At 29.9% G+C, this 16,246-nt stretch overlaps 1 protein-coding gene across 10 annotated transcripts in view; it reads right to left on the minus strand.

Annotated features, from left to right (window-relative positions):
- Window positions 1-16,246, minus strand: part of LOC143229159 (ELMO domain-containing protein 3-like) — a 146,997-nt gene that overhangs the window by 117,227 nt on the left and 13,524 nt on the right. For all 10 annotated transcript variants that reach the window (XM_076461076.1, XM_076461072.1, XM_076461078.1 and 7 more), the window contains 2 exons: window positions 14,980-15,040; window positions 11,518-11,586 (listed from right to left, as the gene is read on the minus strand). In XM_076461076.1, coding sequence (XP_076317191.1) covers window positions 11,518-11,586; window positions 14,980-15,040 — 130 coding nt within the window. The remainder of the gene's footprint in view (window positions 1-11,517; window positions 11,587-14,979; window positions 15,041-16,246) is intronic.

Raw genomic sequence — 16,246 nt, forward strand, 5'->3', positions numbered from 1 at the left:
TGGGTTACTATAACAGTGAAAGATAAATAGATAGAAGTAAAGAAAATAAGAAGGCAATGAATCACAGGATATATTCCAGTGATCTGTACAAATTCACTGAAGGGGACATAATTAGGTACATTCAAAGAGAGGAAAGACATGAAGGAGATGAGAGATCCTCATGTGTAGAAAGAAAAAGGAGATATGAGAGGCTTAGAATCCAAAAGCTCCATATATTGAAAATGTAAAAATAAGGTTTAGCTCATTCAACAAATAAAGGTTCCCAAATGAATAAATATGGAATGGGAGACAGTACTGACTTATGAGTCTGACCATCCAAACCCAAACACGCAGATTCCAGAAGGAGAATGGACTCTGAAATAGATTCTGCCTTCCAGAACAAACCTAGGAGACACTAAATGATTATACAGTTGTGGAAGAGCAGACCATGTGAGTGCATTTTCCATATGAAAGCCCTCACAAATTAGATAAAAACAGCAAATACGAGACTTGAAAAAATCTGTGTGACCCAACAGTTGCACACCAAGTAAATTTACAGGTGGAAAAGGCACAAGAGTCAAGCTCCACATGACCAAGCAAGAGATCACCAAGCCCCATGATAATGGCAATGCCAGGATAAGGAACTCTCAAAAAACCTTCATTATGAAATGTCAGCTGGAGTACTCCAATATAAAACTGATTCCAAAATAAGGAATAAGGTATCATGATAGTACAAATACCAGACAGAAAATTAGGCAACAATTAAAGAAGAAAACATAGCCAGCATGAATAAGAGATTAGTGTTACCTTCTTTACAAAAGCTATCAGGGTAGAGCCTCAGAAGGAAAAAATAAATCTAAGAATGTGAATATGCAAAAGATGAGTATGAACAGATTGAGATTTAATAAGAATCACTGTAACAGAAGAAGACAATCTCCAAACTTGGAGAAGACATTCAATAGATAAGAGCAATAGAAAAAAGTTCCAACCAAAGGGCACAGAAGAGTATTCAAGTAGAGGAAAGACATAGTAACTAAGAGTCAAGAAAAAACCAAATTCAATAACAATCTGCAAAAATGTAACTTATAAGAAGGGTAAAAGTATCTTATGAGTTTAAATGCATGAAAGGAACTCACTTGAAACCAGTAGAAATAACTGGAGTAAAAGACCAAATTTCACATACTTGAATTATCAGAACACAAAGGATAAACGTAGGTGTTATATGATTCTCATCAGGGACACAAAAACTAGAAACGAAGGGAGATTGTGAGACGAGGATCGGCAGAAGTTACAAAAGCAAGAAGATACAAGTCCTTGTTTCAATATGACAAATGTAGAATAAAACCAACAATGTGATGTTTAATGGCAGTAACACTGCTACACAGAGTAATTCCATTCACCATGTCAATATTTAACCCCTTCACAACAGGCCTTGAGTCAAAGGCCATGTTATCTCATTTGCATTGACTTTCATTCTAAATTTGACCTACAATGTGAATTTAGGTCAGTAAGTTTGGAATAAAATTGTAGATAATAATTCAAACTTTAATATTATATACAAGTCAATTTCTTAATTTAAAAATATTGATGATTTTGTAAAATAACCTCATTATATCTCTTCTATTTGCTGAGATATCACCCATGTACTGAATCAAATGCAATGGTGCAGCTCACCTCTTTCCACTTTTGGAAATGCCCCATTATATGGACTCACTTATGTCTATGACGTGTGAATAACCAATTAAGAGTTCAGAATGACCCTAATGACTTTTTTAGCCATTTTCAAGCATTAGAACACCATTTCAGTCTTTCTAAACAAGACTTAAAAATTTCATATTTTTTAAGACAGCTTAATTATTGAGCTGCATAAATTATAGTGGAATTCTAAGGTATTTTTTATTATTTCATATATACACATAATATCTAAAACACATTTTTTTACTTTTAAAAGGCTTAGCAAGCAGCAAACAAGTTCAAAGGTAATTGTTACTAGAAGATATAATTGTGTGGTATACTCATTTACTATTCTATATTGTGGGACAAATAGGGTAAAGAACATATTTGTAAATAGCAATAGTGTGTGTGTAATATATTATGACTGAAATGTCACTGAATTTTACAAAATACTATTCCTAATCCACTAAAACACAGCCAGACACTCGTTTTATGCTATATGTGTACTTCCCATTAATGAACAGAAACAAACATCATTGTAAAACAGACAATATCAAATTCTGTTCATCAAAAATGCATACTTTTTGAAATATTTCCAATAATAATGGATTTCATTGATAGATCAGTATTACATTATTGGATATGGCAACACGAGTGTATGAGTGCCACGTCATTGTAATTTCTGTGATGTTAGCCAGTAATAGCTGAAAGGTCAATATAATAAAGCCCCCTTCCCCCTAATGATACAGCAGATCTGCAGATTTACAATGCTGTAATCCAGGGTTCAATACCAGTGGTGGGCAAAGCACATATAGCAAATTGTGTTGCTTTGTGCTTAATTTCAAACAAACAAATAATATAACAAAAATAATACATATACATATGTATAATATTATGAAATTTAAGCTATTTAGACTAAACATTTGAGGTTAAGTTATAATTTGTAGTCATTCTAGAATGAAAAAAGGATAAATCATGTTTAGTTTTTAAATTTTTTATGGTGGTTATGAGATTGGTCAAATCTATTGAAGACATAAGAGATTTCAAATTTGATAGTGACAACAACAGATAAAAGAATCATTCAATAATTATATGGAGGTTATAAAGATTTCACATGTGATACATGAAAAATTTAGATGCATAAAAGTATTCTTAGTCCTAAAATTAAAATTACTGAGCTGACTAGTATGCCACGTAGATTTTGTGCTCAATGTAAAGTTTATATTAAAGTTGGTGATAAAGCCCTTCATTGCTCTGGTGAGTGTCAAAAATGGTATCATTTAAGATGTAAGAACTTAACTGAACAGGATTTGGAATATTTAAATGAAATTGGGAAAAGTTATGAATGTGATTTTTGTATGAGAAAAAGAAAGTTAAGCCTAAATAGTGAAACTCCATTAAGAAGGACTGTGTCCATTTCGTTAGAGGGGGAGACAGTTAATCTTGTTGAGAATAGTGAGCTTGATTTAAATATGGGGGAGGCAGATATGAAGTGGCTTAAGACAAAAGTTACTGAAATTTTGTCAAGACTTGATGACTTTCACTTAATTAAAGTAAAGGTCGAAGAATTAGTGACTTCCTTTCAATATTATTCAGAGAAGGTAGAAACTATGAGTGAGGATATCACAACTTTGAAAGCTGAAGTTAAGGAGTGTAAACAGGAAAATAAAACATTAAAGCATGAAAATGAAGAATTGTGGAAGGAGATGGCAAGTTTTCGGAGGAAGATGTGTGAAGCGGAACAATATTCTTATAACTATAATGTTTTGATTGGAGGTATTCAGAGAAGCCTAATGAGAATTTGCAAGAAGTTGTTGAGAAGATTACAACTACTTTTGGGGTTGACTGTGCTCCTACAGATATTGACACTGTTCATCGTATAGGAAAGAAAACAACTGAAAATAAGAGTCCGAGACAGATTGTTGTTAAGTTTTGTCGTAAGCAAATTAAATTTGATCTGCTTAAACTTAAGAAAACTAAATTTCGCTCTCTTAATACTAATGATATTAAGGTCTGTAATGAATCTTATCCAGTTTATGTTAACGAACATCTCTCCCCATATTATCGTGATATTTTCATGCAAGCAAAACGAAAACAGAAAGATCTTGGCTATAAATTTCTTTGGGTATCGAATGGTAATATTCTTATTAGGAAATCAGAAACTACTCAGCCCATTGTTTTACGTTGCTTGATTGATCTTAATAATTTATAAATACTGCAATGGCTGATGATTTTGATGATATTGTTGGTGTTACACCAACTTTGTCTTCTCTTTCTGATTTACCAAATGTTTTTCTGTTGGTCATTTAAATTTAATACATGTTAATATTCGAAGTCTTACTCAAAATTTTGACCAATTTCTTGTTTTTTTACAATCAAGCGTTGTTAAATTTCATATAATAGCTTTTCTGAAACTTGGTTTGTTGAGGATGGATTTGTTTCCTTTTCGATTCCAGGTTACTCCTTTTATTCTTCATCTTCTGGTCTAAATAAGGCTAGTGGAGTGGCAGTTTTTGTTAAATTTGAGATACTGACTATGATAAAAGAAGTGCAGTACATTAAGTCTGATGCTTTAATTTTATTTTGTATGATTCAAAATAAGAAATTTAATCTCTTTGTTGTTTATCGATCTCCTAGATTGCCTGTATTGAAATTTATTGATGAGCTTTCATTAGAATTGAATTTATACAAATATGATATTAATATACTTGTTGGTGATTTTAATATAGATGTTTTGACATTTGATGATGTGTGTTATAAAATGCATATTTTAAGTTTTTGTCTGAGAACAATCTTATATTATTATTTCTTCTCCTACACGGATAACCAATGTTACTAATTCTTGTATTGATCATTTTTTAATTAGTGGAAATACTATTAAAATTGTTATTCTTATATTGTTGAGAGTTTTTTGACCGATCATTTTCCAATTGTTTTATGTATAGACATTTTATCGGATCTAGAACATGTCTCAAATGTTCAAAAGATTAAGTTTAATGAATTGAGTTCTTGTTTGAATTTTTCAGATTGGTCCTGTGTTATGAATTGTTCTGATGTTAATGTTGCTTATGATAATTTTGCTGAAGTGTTAACTGATTGTATTCAAAGTTGTACTACTACTGTTTCTGTGTCACGAAAGTTTAGAAAAATTAAGCCATGGATTACCAGTGAATTGGTTTTGTTAATGATTAAAAGAGATAAGTTAAAAAAGAAAGTACATCAATTTCCTGATGATATTTATCTAAAGATTAGATTTAAGTGTTTAAGGAATTATGTTGTTAGCTTGACCCGTAAGACTAAATGGACTTATTATCATAACCTGTTTAAGAATGCTAAAACTATTAAACAGAATTGGAATATTGTTAACTCTATTATTGATGTTAAAAAAAAAAAATAAGAAATTTTGTAATTTTGGTACTACTGATTTATCTGATTTGAATTATTTTTTTGTTAATGTTGCTAAATCTACTTGCTCCAATCCTAAATTTTGTTCTCAGGGCATGCCTCCTGCTCCTTCTTCTTCTTGTTACCTATATCCTGTTACTGTATCTGAAACTATGAATAATATTTTCTCCTTATCAAATTCAGCTTCTAATGGTGTAGATGGTGTTTCGGTTAAGATTTTGAAAGCTAATGCTAATCTTTTGCACCAATTTTGACTTTTTTAATTAATTTATCTTTTACTCAAGGGAAGTTTCCTAATGCTTTAAAGTTATCATTGGTCATTCCTATTTATAAATCTGGTAATATTTCTGATTTTACGAATTATAGACCTATTTCCTTATTAATACATTTCTCTAAACTATTTGAAAAATCTATGAAGATTAGAATTTTATCATTTCTTGATAGACATTCAGTTTTGTCTCCTTCTCAATTTGGCTTTCGGCCTGGGCTTGGAGCGGAGGTTGCTGTTGCTAAACTTGTGGGAAGTATTACAGAAGCTTTGGATTCTGATCTTCATCCAATTGCTGTTTTTCTTGACTTAGCCAAAGCTTTTGATTCTGTTAATCATAAAATATTGTTAAATAAATTATCTTATTATGGTTTTAGAGGCATTGTTTTTTGATTGGTTTTTTTCTTACTTTCACAATAGAAAGCAATCAGTTTGTATCCATAATAATTATAGTGATTGGCTTACAATTAATGTTGGAGTACCACAAGGTTCTGTTCTGGGCCCTTTATTATTTCTCATTTATATAAATGATATTCTTTACCAACAGTTTTTTGGAGATATCCAAGCCTATGCGATGATATTGCTGTTGTTTATAGTAAGCCAAATCTAATTAATGAAGCCATTATTTCTAGTGATCTTAATAAAATTAAAATTGGCTTTTCTGTAATGACTTATCCTTAAATATATCTAAATCTTTTCTTCTTCAGTTTAACCTTTATGGTGTCATTCCAGCTTTTCCTTCTATTTTTTATCATTCTAGTGATTGTTATACTTACCCTAATTGTAAGTGTCCCAAATTGACTCAAGTTTCCTCTGTTAAATATTTAGGAATTATTTTAGATCGAAAATTAAATTGGCAATTTCATATTAATTCTTTAGTTAATAAATTAAAATATAGTTCTATGCTAATTTTTGAACTTAGTCATTGTGCTCCTTATCATATTTTGTTAAGTGTATATTATGCTCTCTTTCAATCTTTCTTACAATATTGTATTTCAATTTGGGGTGGCACATATAAGACTTTTTTAATTCCTATTCACAAGTTGCAAAAAAGTGTTTTCTCTCTTATTTTTACTCATAGGCTTGATACCGATTTCAGTAAATTTAACTCCCTCTTTCATATGATAAACTTTATTTATATTTTTTAGCTTTATCTACATTGCATGTTTCTTTTAATAGGCCTTTTAAAGTCACTTCATATTTTACACGACTTCAATCTTTTTTCCAATTAATGTACCCACACCACGTTAAAACAGTTACACTTCATCAATATCTTTATTTGGCACCTCATTATTCATAATTTTATTCCTTATAGTATAAGATCTTCTATTAATCGTGTTAATCAAAAGAAATACTTAAAACAATGGATCTTAAATACTGATGATAATATTCTGGGAACTTTACATTGATTTTGTAAGTTTTGATTTTACATTTTTATGTGTTTAACCATCACAGGACGAGTTAACTCTTTGTTGATGGTTTTAAAATGATATTTGATTTTTTGTGTCTAATTTATTGCTTAATAAATTTATTATTATTATTATATTATTATGTTAAACAGTTAACATTCTGCAAAAATACATTTTACAAGAAATTCTTAATACTAAATTCAGAATCTGATATTTTGCATAGAAAAGCTTTGTAATGTTTACCAATAACCTACAAAATCTTGTAAACATATAGGTACATTATTAAAAATCATAGCATAAGTACTCTCATGAATACTTTCATGACTACAAGCTGGGTGGATCCCACCCATTGTGCAAAGAAAGGGTTAAATTCATCGTATGCAATAAACTACAAGCCAAATCATTTCAAAGCCAATCACTTTCTTAGAAAGATATAACGTTCTAATCTGAAAAATTACTTCTATCCTGTCATATCTTATACACATTATTTATTCCTACTATTCACACAATAAAAAAACACACTCATACTATCAAATCCCATAAAATTTTTGAATGCCTCAAACAGATACAAGTTTAAAGTAATTTTTATTTCTGAAAATGTTGCAAGTCTTTTTTGTCCTTACTTTAATAGTATGCCCTACTCTTATACATTTTAACTACTGTGCTAAAAGTACCTTAAGGCATGAGGTTTCACCAGTTTAGATTTAGGTTAGTCCTCAATTAATATATTATTATTAAGCTAACAAAGAAAAAATGGTATCTTTTAAATAAGGACACTGTAATAATAAACATTATATACATATATATCTAGCATTCTAACAAATACCTTTAATGAAAGGAAAATTAAGTTAATATGACAATGATGTATCATACAATGAAACTTTATTTTTAATAAATGGTTAGCCCCTCATCACTTCAGATTTTTCTGTTCCACTGAGAAACAACCACTGATCATCATCTACTACAACTACAGAGATGCCAACTATTTCAAATGACTGAGCGTAATGATTGTAGACAGAGCCCTTTCACAGTTTTAGTCCTTTTAGATTTTCCAGAAACAAGACAATCTGGTGAACAAGCCCTCCTTTTTCCATCTTGTGAACGATTTCAGTGATGTTTCTATGCTGCGAGTGTTGAATGGCTGACAAGCGCTGATGATGTAACTATGGATTCCCCCACGTACCCAGTATGGCGAAGCACTGCATTCAAACCATTGGTAGACGTCGAAGATACAAATATGTTTTATTATTTCAAGCACAAATATGATTATTGCAAGTAATCATTTGGACTATGTCATTTATTTATTATCAAAATTTATTTGTATCTCACTAGAAATTTTCTTTTCACTCCTTTCAAGCCCTGGGGGAACAATTTATCACTTTATTGTATAGGCCTATATAATATATAATAATTTGGGAGATGCAACAAGTCGTACTATTTGTCTCTATGAGCGTATAGTTGTAATGTATAAATCAAAATCGTAATGGTTACGCTCAAATCGTAATGGTTGGTATCTCTGCAACTATCTCTGAGAAAGGATCACTGTGTTTGACTCACTAAATATAGCAATATCTCAGCAAATAGAAAATATTAAAGGTTTTTTATTTTGTATTCCAGCTTTTCAGTATAAGTAGTTTGAGTTTCAAATTCAAACTACTTATGGCTAAAGACTTTGTACTTTTACATCACAAACATCTAACTTGAACCAATGCCACATTCAACATACCATGTGTCACATAAAAATCCATGTTTAAGTGTGTTTGTTTAATATTTTATTTTAAATTAAGAAAACAGATAGTGTATGATATGAAAATTTGGATTACAAACTACAGTTTGATACCAAACTTAAGGAGCAAAAATTCATAAAAACAGTAGTTCTATAAAATATTGAATGGAAGTCAACAAATGCAATGACATGGTCTTGAACCAGTGACTCACCTGGAAAGGGTTAATATAATTTTATTATAATCATTACAATGTTGACATTTCGCTTGACATAATGTCAAGCAATTTCTTAACTTTGCTGCCATGTTTTTACCTACATGTAATTGGTATAACATTATTATTACTAGACACTATTTAATAACAGTAATGTTGTTTCTTTTTTGATAGTTGTGTTCCAGTACGTCTCTGGTGAAAGATTATGATAATATTTTCCATGTATTAGTATAGTCCTAGTTGATAGTTATAAAGTTTAGAATGCACCGTTTAGTCAGTTAGGTACCTTCACTGTTAACAGTATTTCATTCTGTAAATGCAATAACATCTTATGAGGTTTCACCAGTTTAGATTTAGGTTAGTCCTTCAATTAATATTATTATTAAGCTAACAAAGAAAAACACAGTCTCTTAAATAATAATAATAAATATTATATATATACATATTTAGCATTCTAACAAATACTCTAATGAAAGCAAAATTAATTTCTTGAACAGTTACCCTGACACAATCTTGAGGTGAGCAAAGATAAAAAAAATAAAATTTTAATTTAAGATTCTCAGCATTTAATCCAATTCTAGCCAATCCAGTTCAAGCCAATATTTTTATGACACAAGTTGAAACACAAGCAATTAACACAGCATTACATCCACCACTATACTGGTACAGATATGTGGATGACACGGTTGTGGGATTCAAATCTACAGAACACATGCTTAATTTTTTCAATCACATTAACTCTATACATCCCAACATTAACTTCACATGTGAACAGGAAGAAAACAATCAAATATCATTTCTGAACCTCAAAATTACAAGAACCGACACACAATTCAAAACAGAAATCCACCGAAAAATCACCCATACTGGACTATACATTCCATGGGACTCAGCACATGAAACAAAACAAAAACTCAACATACTAAGAAACCAAATAAACACAGCCATAAAACTATGCTCACCAGATAAAATTAACGATGAATTAGACAAAATAAAACAATACTTCATCAACATCAATAAGTTTCCTCCACAAACCGTAGAAAACATTATATGCACACACCTAGACAGAAAGCAAAATCAACCAACTAAAGTAAATATATCTCACGAATCAAAAAAATCATGAAACCATATACTGCTGTATACCATATATTCCTGACATCAGCAAACAAATAACCAACATTTGGCAAAAATTAGTAACAAAATATGACATTCCAGTTAATACCAAATTTATTCAAAAACCAGGCACAAAACTGAAGTCTATACTATGTAAAAACTACACTGACAAACACCACACCAACATTATTTACAAAATACAATGTGATAACTGCCACGACTTCTATATTGGAGAAACAAGTAAAAAATGGAAACCAGATTTAAAGAACATAAAAAGTCACCTTCACACGTTTTCGAACACTGCAAGTCAAATAAACACAACATAACCATAGAAAACACTCAAATACTAAATAAAGAAACAAACATAAACAAACGCAAAATTAAAGAAGCCTTACTTATACAACTATTTAAACCCAAAATAAACCAATATAAATATAATATATACCTATATTAAAATAATAAAATAAATAAAATTATATATTCAAACATCTAACACCGCCCTCTACATTCCGACACTCAGTTACACAACCCCTTTCAAACGTGTGGTCAGCTTCCGGTCAGTTACCTCTTTCTTTGTGAACCTGACGATGACCGAAGAAGGTCGAAACGTTGTTCGCTCTTCTATGTAAAATATTTTCTCAACCCAAACGAGCCGTTTTTACATATAAATTTAATCCAAATGCTTTTACTCTGAATTATTGCCACCTACCATAATTTAACATGACTAAACATCATAGATGTAGTCAGTTCACATGCTCAGAGCTTTGCAGTCCTTCTAACATAGGATTGTGTACAGTGACCTACTTCAAGTACTACTGCACCAAATCCAAATTCTAATCACTGAAGCAAGATTAAACACAATTAAATATCAAGATTTTATTTGTTACTTTACATGGATTTATACTAAATGGTTTTCCTACTTCTAAATTATCGTATCAAAGTGTTGCTGATTATTGTAATTTATACAAACCTTTTATATTTTTTACATACGAGTAGTATACAGGTACATATACAGGGTTTTTAGAAGAGGAAGGGTTTTTCTAGGTCAGTTTTACTATTTTTAATTAAATTTCCTAACTGTTAACTGTTAAAAAAAGTTCTCCCAAAAAGGGGGTCTGTGCTTGCTTCTGCAGTGTATACAAGAAAAATATGAAATGTTGCTGCCCATTCAGTTAATTTAAATGACTGGTAAATTTAATTTCATAATAAGGAAATTAAAAATTTTCAAAAAAAAATAGACATTTATGATTCAAAAACTTCCAAACATCAGAATGCCAAGGAAATTAGCTTTATGTTTAACATCAACAATACTTTAAAATGTTGCTATATTGCTATTTATATTTTAATTAACTCTAAAGATAATTGAAACTCCACTGCCAGTTCAAAAAAATATATTTACTCAATAACTTCTTTCAATGTATAGTATTTTCCTTGGACTGAAAAGCATGCTATTTATTTCTGACCTCAAAGATTTATAAAAAAAAAAAAAAAAGGGGAGGTATTAGAAAATTTTTATTCTTTAGTAAAGACAACATTTTTGGAATGAATATGAACTAAGTTTCGTTTTTAAAAACTTTGTTTTGTTGATTACTAGGCACAAATCTATGTCCACCACAAGTATCAAAACCTTTTTATGATTAGTAACTTTAAATGAAAAAATTACTAAAACCTAGGAATCATGAATAATAATTTTTATATAATGAAGTAATCCTTAAAATTGAAACAACAAACCAAGTCTGGTAGCCAACTGGTTCCATTCTTCTACTGCAACTTCATGATCTTCTTTGGCTGACTTTACATCTGAAGAATGCAAAATATCAAACCTTGAATAAACTAGAAATATTACTTTTACACACTGTCACTTGATCTTTTGATTTCAATAAGTTCAAAATCTCAACATATCTGACAAAAGTATTTATCACTCTCTTTCTTCTCTGAAAACAAAACAGTAAAATTTACACAAGTTTTCTTACTTGTGTCCACTTCCTTGTTTCAAACTGAATAATAACAAAAACATGATTGTATTATCAATTACACAAAATTCATTATTAGAAGTCAGTATACAATTCAGAATAATAATAAATAAAATATTAAACTAACACACAAACTTCTTCACTTGAAGATAGTGTTCTAGATGAAAAAGAAGAAAGAGAAACAGGATGATATTGTAAATGCAAAAATTGAAAGCCTTATTGTAATATACATATTTTATTTTTATGACATTTCAAATAAATACATCTTATATAGTTGATTTCATGTGTGACATCCAGCTCAAGATATTACTTTGTATCTAGGCAATTGCTTTATAACAGTATGTGAAGCATGTATACTTCCTGATTCTTGTAAGCAAATTTTCTGATTGAACAGCTACAGGGAAAATGTGGAGTTTACTTTTGGCACTTTCAGACAGACTCATTTCTGATTTTGAAAAATTAAAACTTAATGTGAAATCCTGTATTATTTACATCTAGTATCAGTAATGTGCATTTTTATACTACGTATTATATTTAATTTTTACATTTAAATATAATTGAACCACTGAAGTCCAGGAATAAAAAGTGTTGAGGACCAGCTTCATTAAAAGGCTGGACTTAAATGACACTCATAAACAAAATATTACCCTCATGAAAGAAGCTAATGGCCCATGACACCATTATGGAGTGTCAAAGTGTACAATACAGTAGAACAAGTAATACGATACAGGTGGTGGTATAAACAGATAGAAAATATGCTACGCCTTCCTACAGCAGAAAGTTCGAAATAAAGGAGTGCTGACATGTATTATGAAAGAGGATACTCAAGAGAAACAAGTCACAATTCATCAATAACTAAAACAGCTGAGAAGGAGCAACCCAGCAAAATCAGTGTACATCCATGGTGAACCAAAAAAGGCCCAAGCAATTCCCAATAAGTTGCTCAAAGACAGTACAAAGGGAACTTCAGAGCATAAAAACAATAAATAAATAAACAAAATGTGGATGAGTCCCATACTGCTTGGGGCTGAAACAATGAGTAAAATCTCCAATACCAAAGAAAAACAGGCATACCTAGATGAGACAAATACCTGTAGAAGTACAAGTGGCTGCTAGATGACAACCTTAGTCCAACATCCTTTCATGAAACTCTAGTATAGAAAGTAAATGTGTATGTCCAGGAATAAAACAGAAGTACAGTTAACTTGCAAACATCCCTACACATAATATATCTAAATTTCCCTTTTTTCTTTCTAAAATGACTACAAACTGTAAATGGAAAATGCATTTGCTCATCCTAATTGCTTAAGGCTTAAGGGTGGAGGATTATGAGTCATTGACAGTAAACAGGGAAAAAAAGACCCATGTAAGAACTTTATATTTTCTTTTCATATGTATTCTTTATTTGTTATTATAAAGGTAACCAAAATGGAAAAATGCAAAATACTTAGTTTAGATACAGTTACATTAGGTAAAATAGACAAAATAATATTGATGATACTTTTTCCATGAGGTATACTCACAAGTAGCACATGCATTATGAAACTGGATACGTTAACAGGAGCTCCAAGTTCATTAATTAACTTACAAATTTTATGGTGGAAAATATTAACTTACTAGACATGCATCAAAGGGCAATAATACACTAAAATATAAGCATAAACAGATGCATAATGTTGCAAGTTTAAAGCTAGAAGAAAAAAGGAATAATTAAGATTTAAGGTTATGGAGGGGGTTCAGACACAGAGAGAGAGTTAACAATAACTTATTTAGAAGGTTTTAAAGATCAGACAAATAAAATTTGAAAATATTCAGATGAATAAAATTATCTTTAACTTCAACACGAAAACTTTGTACTCAAACTAGTAAACAAAACTACTCAATATATTCACAGACAAACCTTTACTAAAAATACTAAATTAAAAGTTTTTTTTATATGAGTTTTGTAATGTTTATTGAAAGTTCTTCAAATTTTGTGAAGATATAAATACCATATTAAAAATTACAGTACAAAAACTGTAATGAGTACAGAATGGTTATGAATTAAACAGGTTTGATGATGCACATACAGAAATTGCAAAAACATGCCAATCACCCCATTACAAAAATAAAGCTTTTTTTTAACTGGATAGTACTCCTAGCCTCTCCACATACCACAGTATGTTACCTCTTATTTAATAATGATTTCATACTACAATGCTTGTTCTATAAAGCTTATACGTCCTTGCTTCTAGTTCTGTGTTTGTCCATCTGAAGTTATGCTCATTTCAAAAGATGTCATAAAAACTAATACAAGTTGGTACGAGTTACAACATTTCTCTTTGTAAATTGCATGAATTCTTTAACTCCCCCCATTAATCTACTTTTATTGCTTTAAATGAAGCTGATTTACAATTTTTACTTCCTATTTGTCTTACATCTATGGATTTGTGATCAGGTTTCATACAAATTACAATTCTAGTTGTAATAGTTATGCATTAAATGAATTTGGTGATGCACATATGGAAAGAGTTTTAAAAAAATACCAATCACTCTGTTAGAAACTAAAGTTTTTTTAAATGAATATTATTTCTAGCCTGTCAAATTTTATATTTGTGCCCCTTTGTCTTACCATTCTCATCTTTAAATATGAAAAAACAATTTGCATCAATACTACCAATTCCTTAAACACCTCAATCAGATCCCCTTCTAACACTTTTTTCCTAAGAGAAAACAATTTCAGAAATTTTATCCTCTCCATCCTCCCAGGTATCAACCTAGAAGCCCTCATCTGAACTCTTTCAACAATTCAATATCCTTCACAATGTAAGGAACCTAGAACTAAACACAACACTTCAGAAGTACACTAAACTTTAAAGATAGTAAATTTATATATTGTATATACATGTTTACATATTGGCAACTGGTAATTTAGAAATTACAATGATATTAATTTCAATGTTAATATCATTGTATATAAAAATCTTGCATACTGTACAGCAATCCATGCAAGAAGTTTTAAATGTCATTCCAGAAATTAAAACAAAAAAAATTAGTCATTTTACCATGCTAATAACTCATTTTCCAATAAAAGTGACAACTGTAACTTATAACTCTCTATTAATAAATTATAAATTTACATGCATATAAATTAAATATTAGTAGTAAATGGTATCATTCAAGTTTCAACATTATTTTATCATGCATGTTCAATAAAATCATATCCTTACCATTAACATACCTAAAAGGTCTTTATGTTTCAAAAATGCAGGTTTGTCATGCTTTGTTATTGTATTCTGCATCTGAAAAAAAAATAACATGTTACACTGAAAATCAATTGAGGATATAATGTAACAAAACCCTGCCATTTTTTCATCTTTGAATATAACATTACATGATTTTACACGACAATTTTTTTATATTGTACATTTTGTTGCTCCAATTAATACAACCTCATTTCCTAAAAAAGGTGAACACCTATTAATTCTTGTAGAATTGAGCCATATATATTTACTAAATAAGATTCTCAGATTTTATTTTTCTCATCTCATTCCACCATATTCACAAAATTCATTTTACAGTTAAAGGTTATATTTGATCTCAAACTATATTACTACTACCAAATCTTTAATCAACATGAGGTTTTTAAAAACTGTACTAAATCAGTTTTCATATAAGATATTAAACAATACTAAACAAAGTATACAATTAAACAGGAATGCTGTAGCTTTGTAGAAATGTGGCTTTAATGGACGTTTGCCCTTTTCTTAATTGGATGGTGTTTAAGTTTCTACACTAATGCTTTCTTTAGTTTAAGTTCACTCTTGCAGAAAAGTGGATGTTGAAGAAAAATCTACAAAGTGGGTTGCCCCACCCATTTCAAGTGATTAGAGTATTCCAAAAAGTCACTAGTTGCAAATCACATAGACCTGCATGTACATTGTTGTTGGTCTAATAACTTACTGATTAATTAATTGTCTCAAACTGAATTCATTTCAACTGTATCACTTAATCGTAAGTCATAACTGAAAGAACTGTTAATTTCACTCTTTCTTATCTATTACAAATATCAGATAATTTTTCTAATTATCATGTATGTTTTATGAATATAATTTTAAAGTAGATGTAGAAGTGTTGTAAGCTTGCATTAATCCTCTTATTTAATAATGGTTTCATACTACAATGCTTGTTCTATAAAGCTTATACATCCTTGCTTTTAGTTCTGTATCATCCATCTGAAGTGAAATTATGCTCATTTCAAAAGATGTTATAAAAACTAATACACATTGATATAAGTTAAAACATATCTTCTTTTTGTAAATTGCATGAATTCTTTAATTCCCCCATTAATCTATTTTTATTGCTTTAAATGAAGCTGATTTACAGTTTTTACTACCTATTTTTTTTACATCTATAGATTTGTAATCATGTTTCAAACAAATCTGGAAAATGTACTCTTCAAAAAAAGAAATGCAAAAGGCAAAATATGAGACAAATTGTTAACAAGT

The sequence above is a fragment of the Tachypleus tridentatus genome, chromosome 10, assembly GCF_004210375.1.
Source record: "Tachypleus tridentatus isolate NWPU-2018 chromosome 10, ASM421037v1, whole genome shotgun sequence".
Classification (NCBI taxonomy): Eukaryota; Metazoa; Arthropoda; class Merostomata; order Xiphosura; family Limulidae; genus Tachypleus; species Tachypleus tridentatus.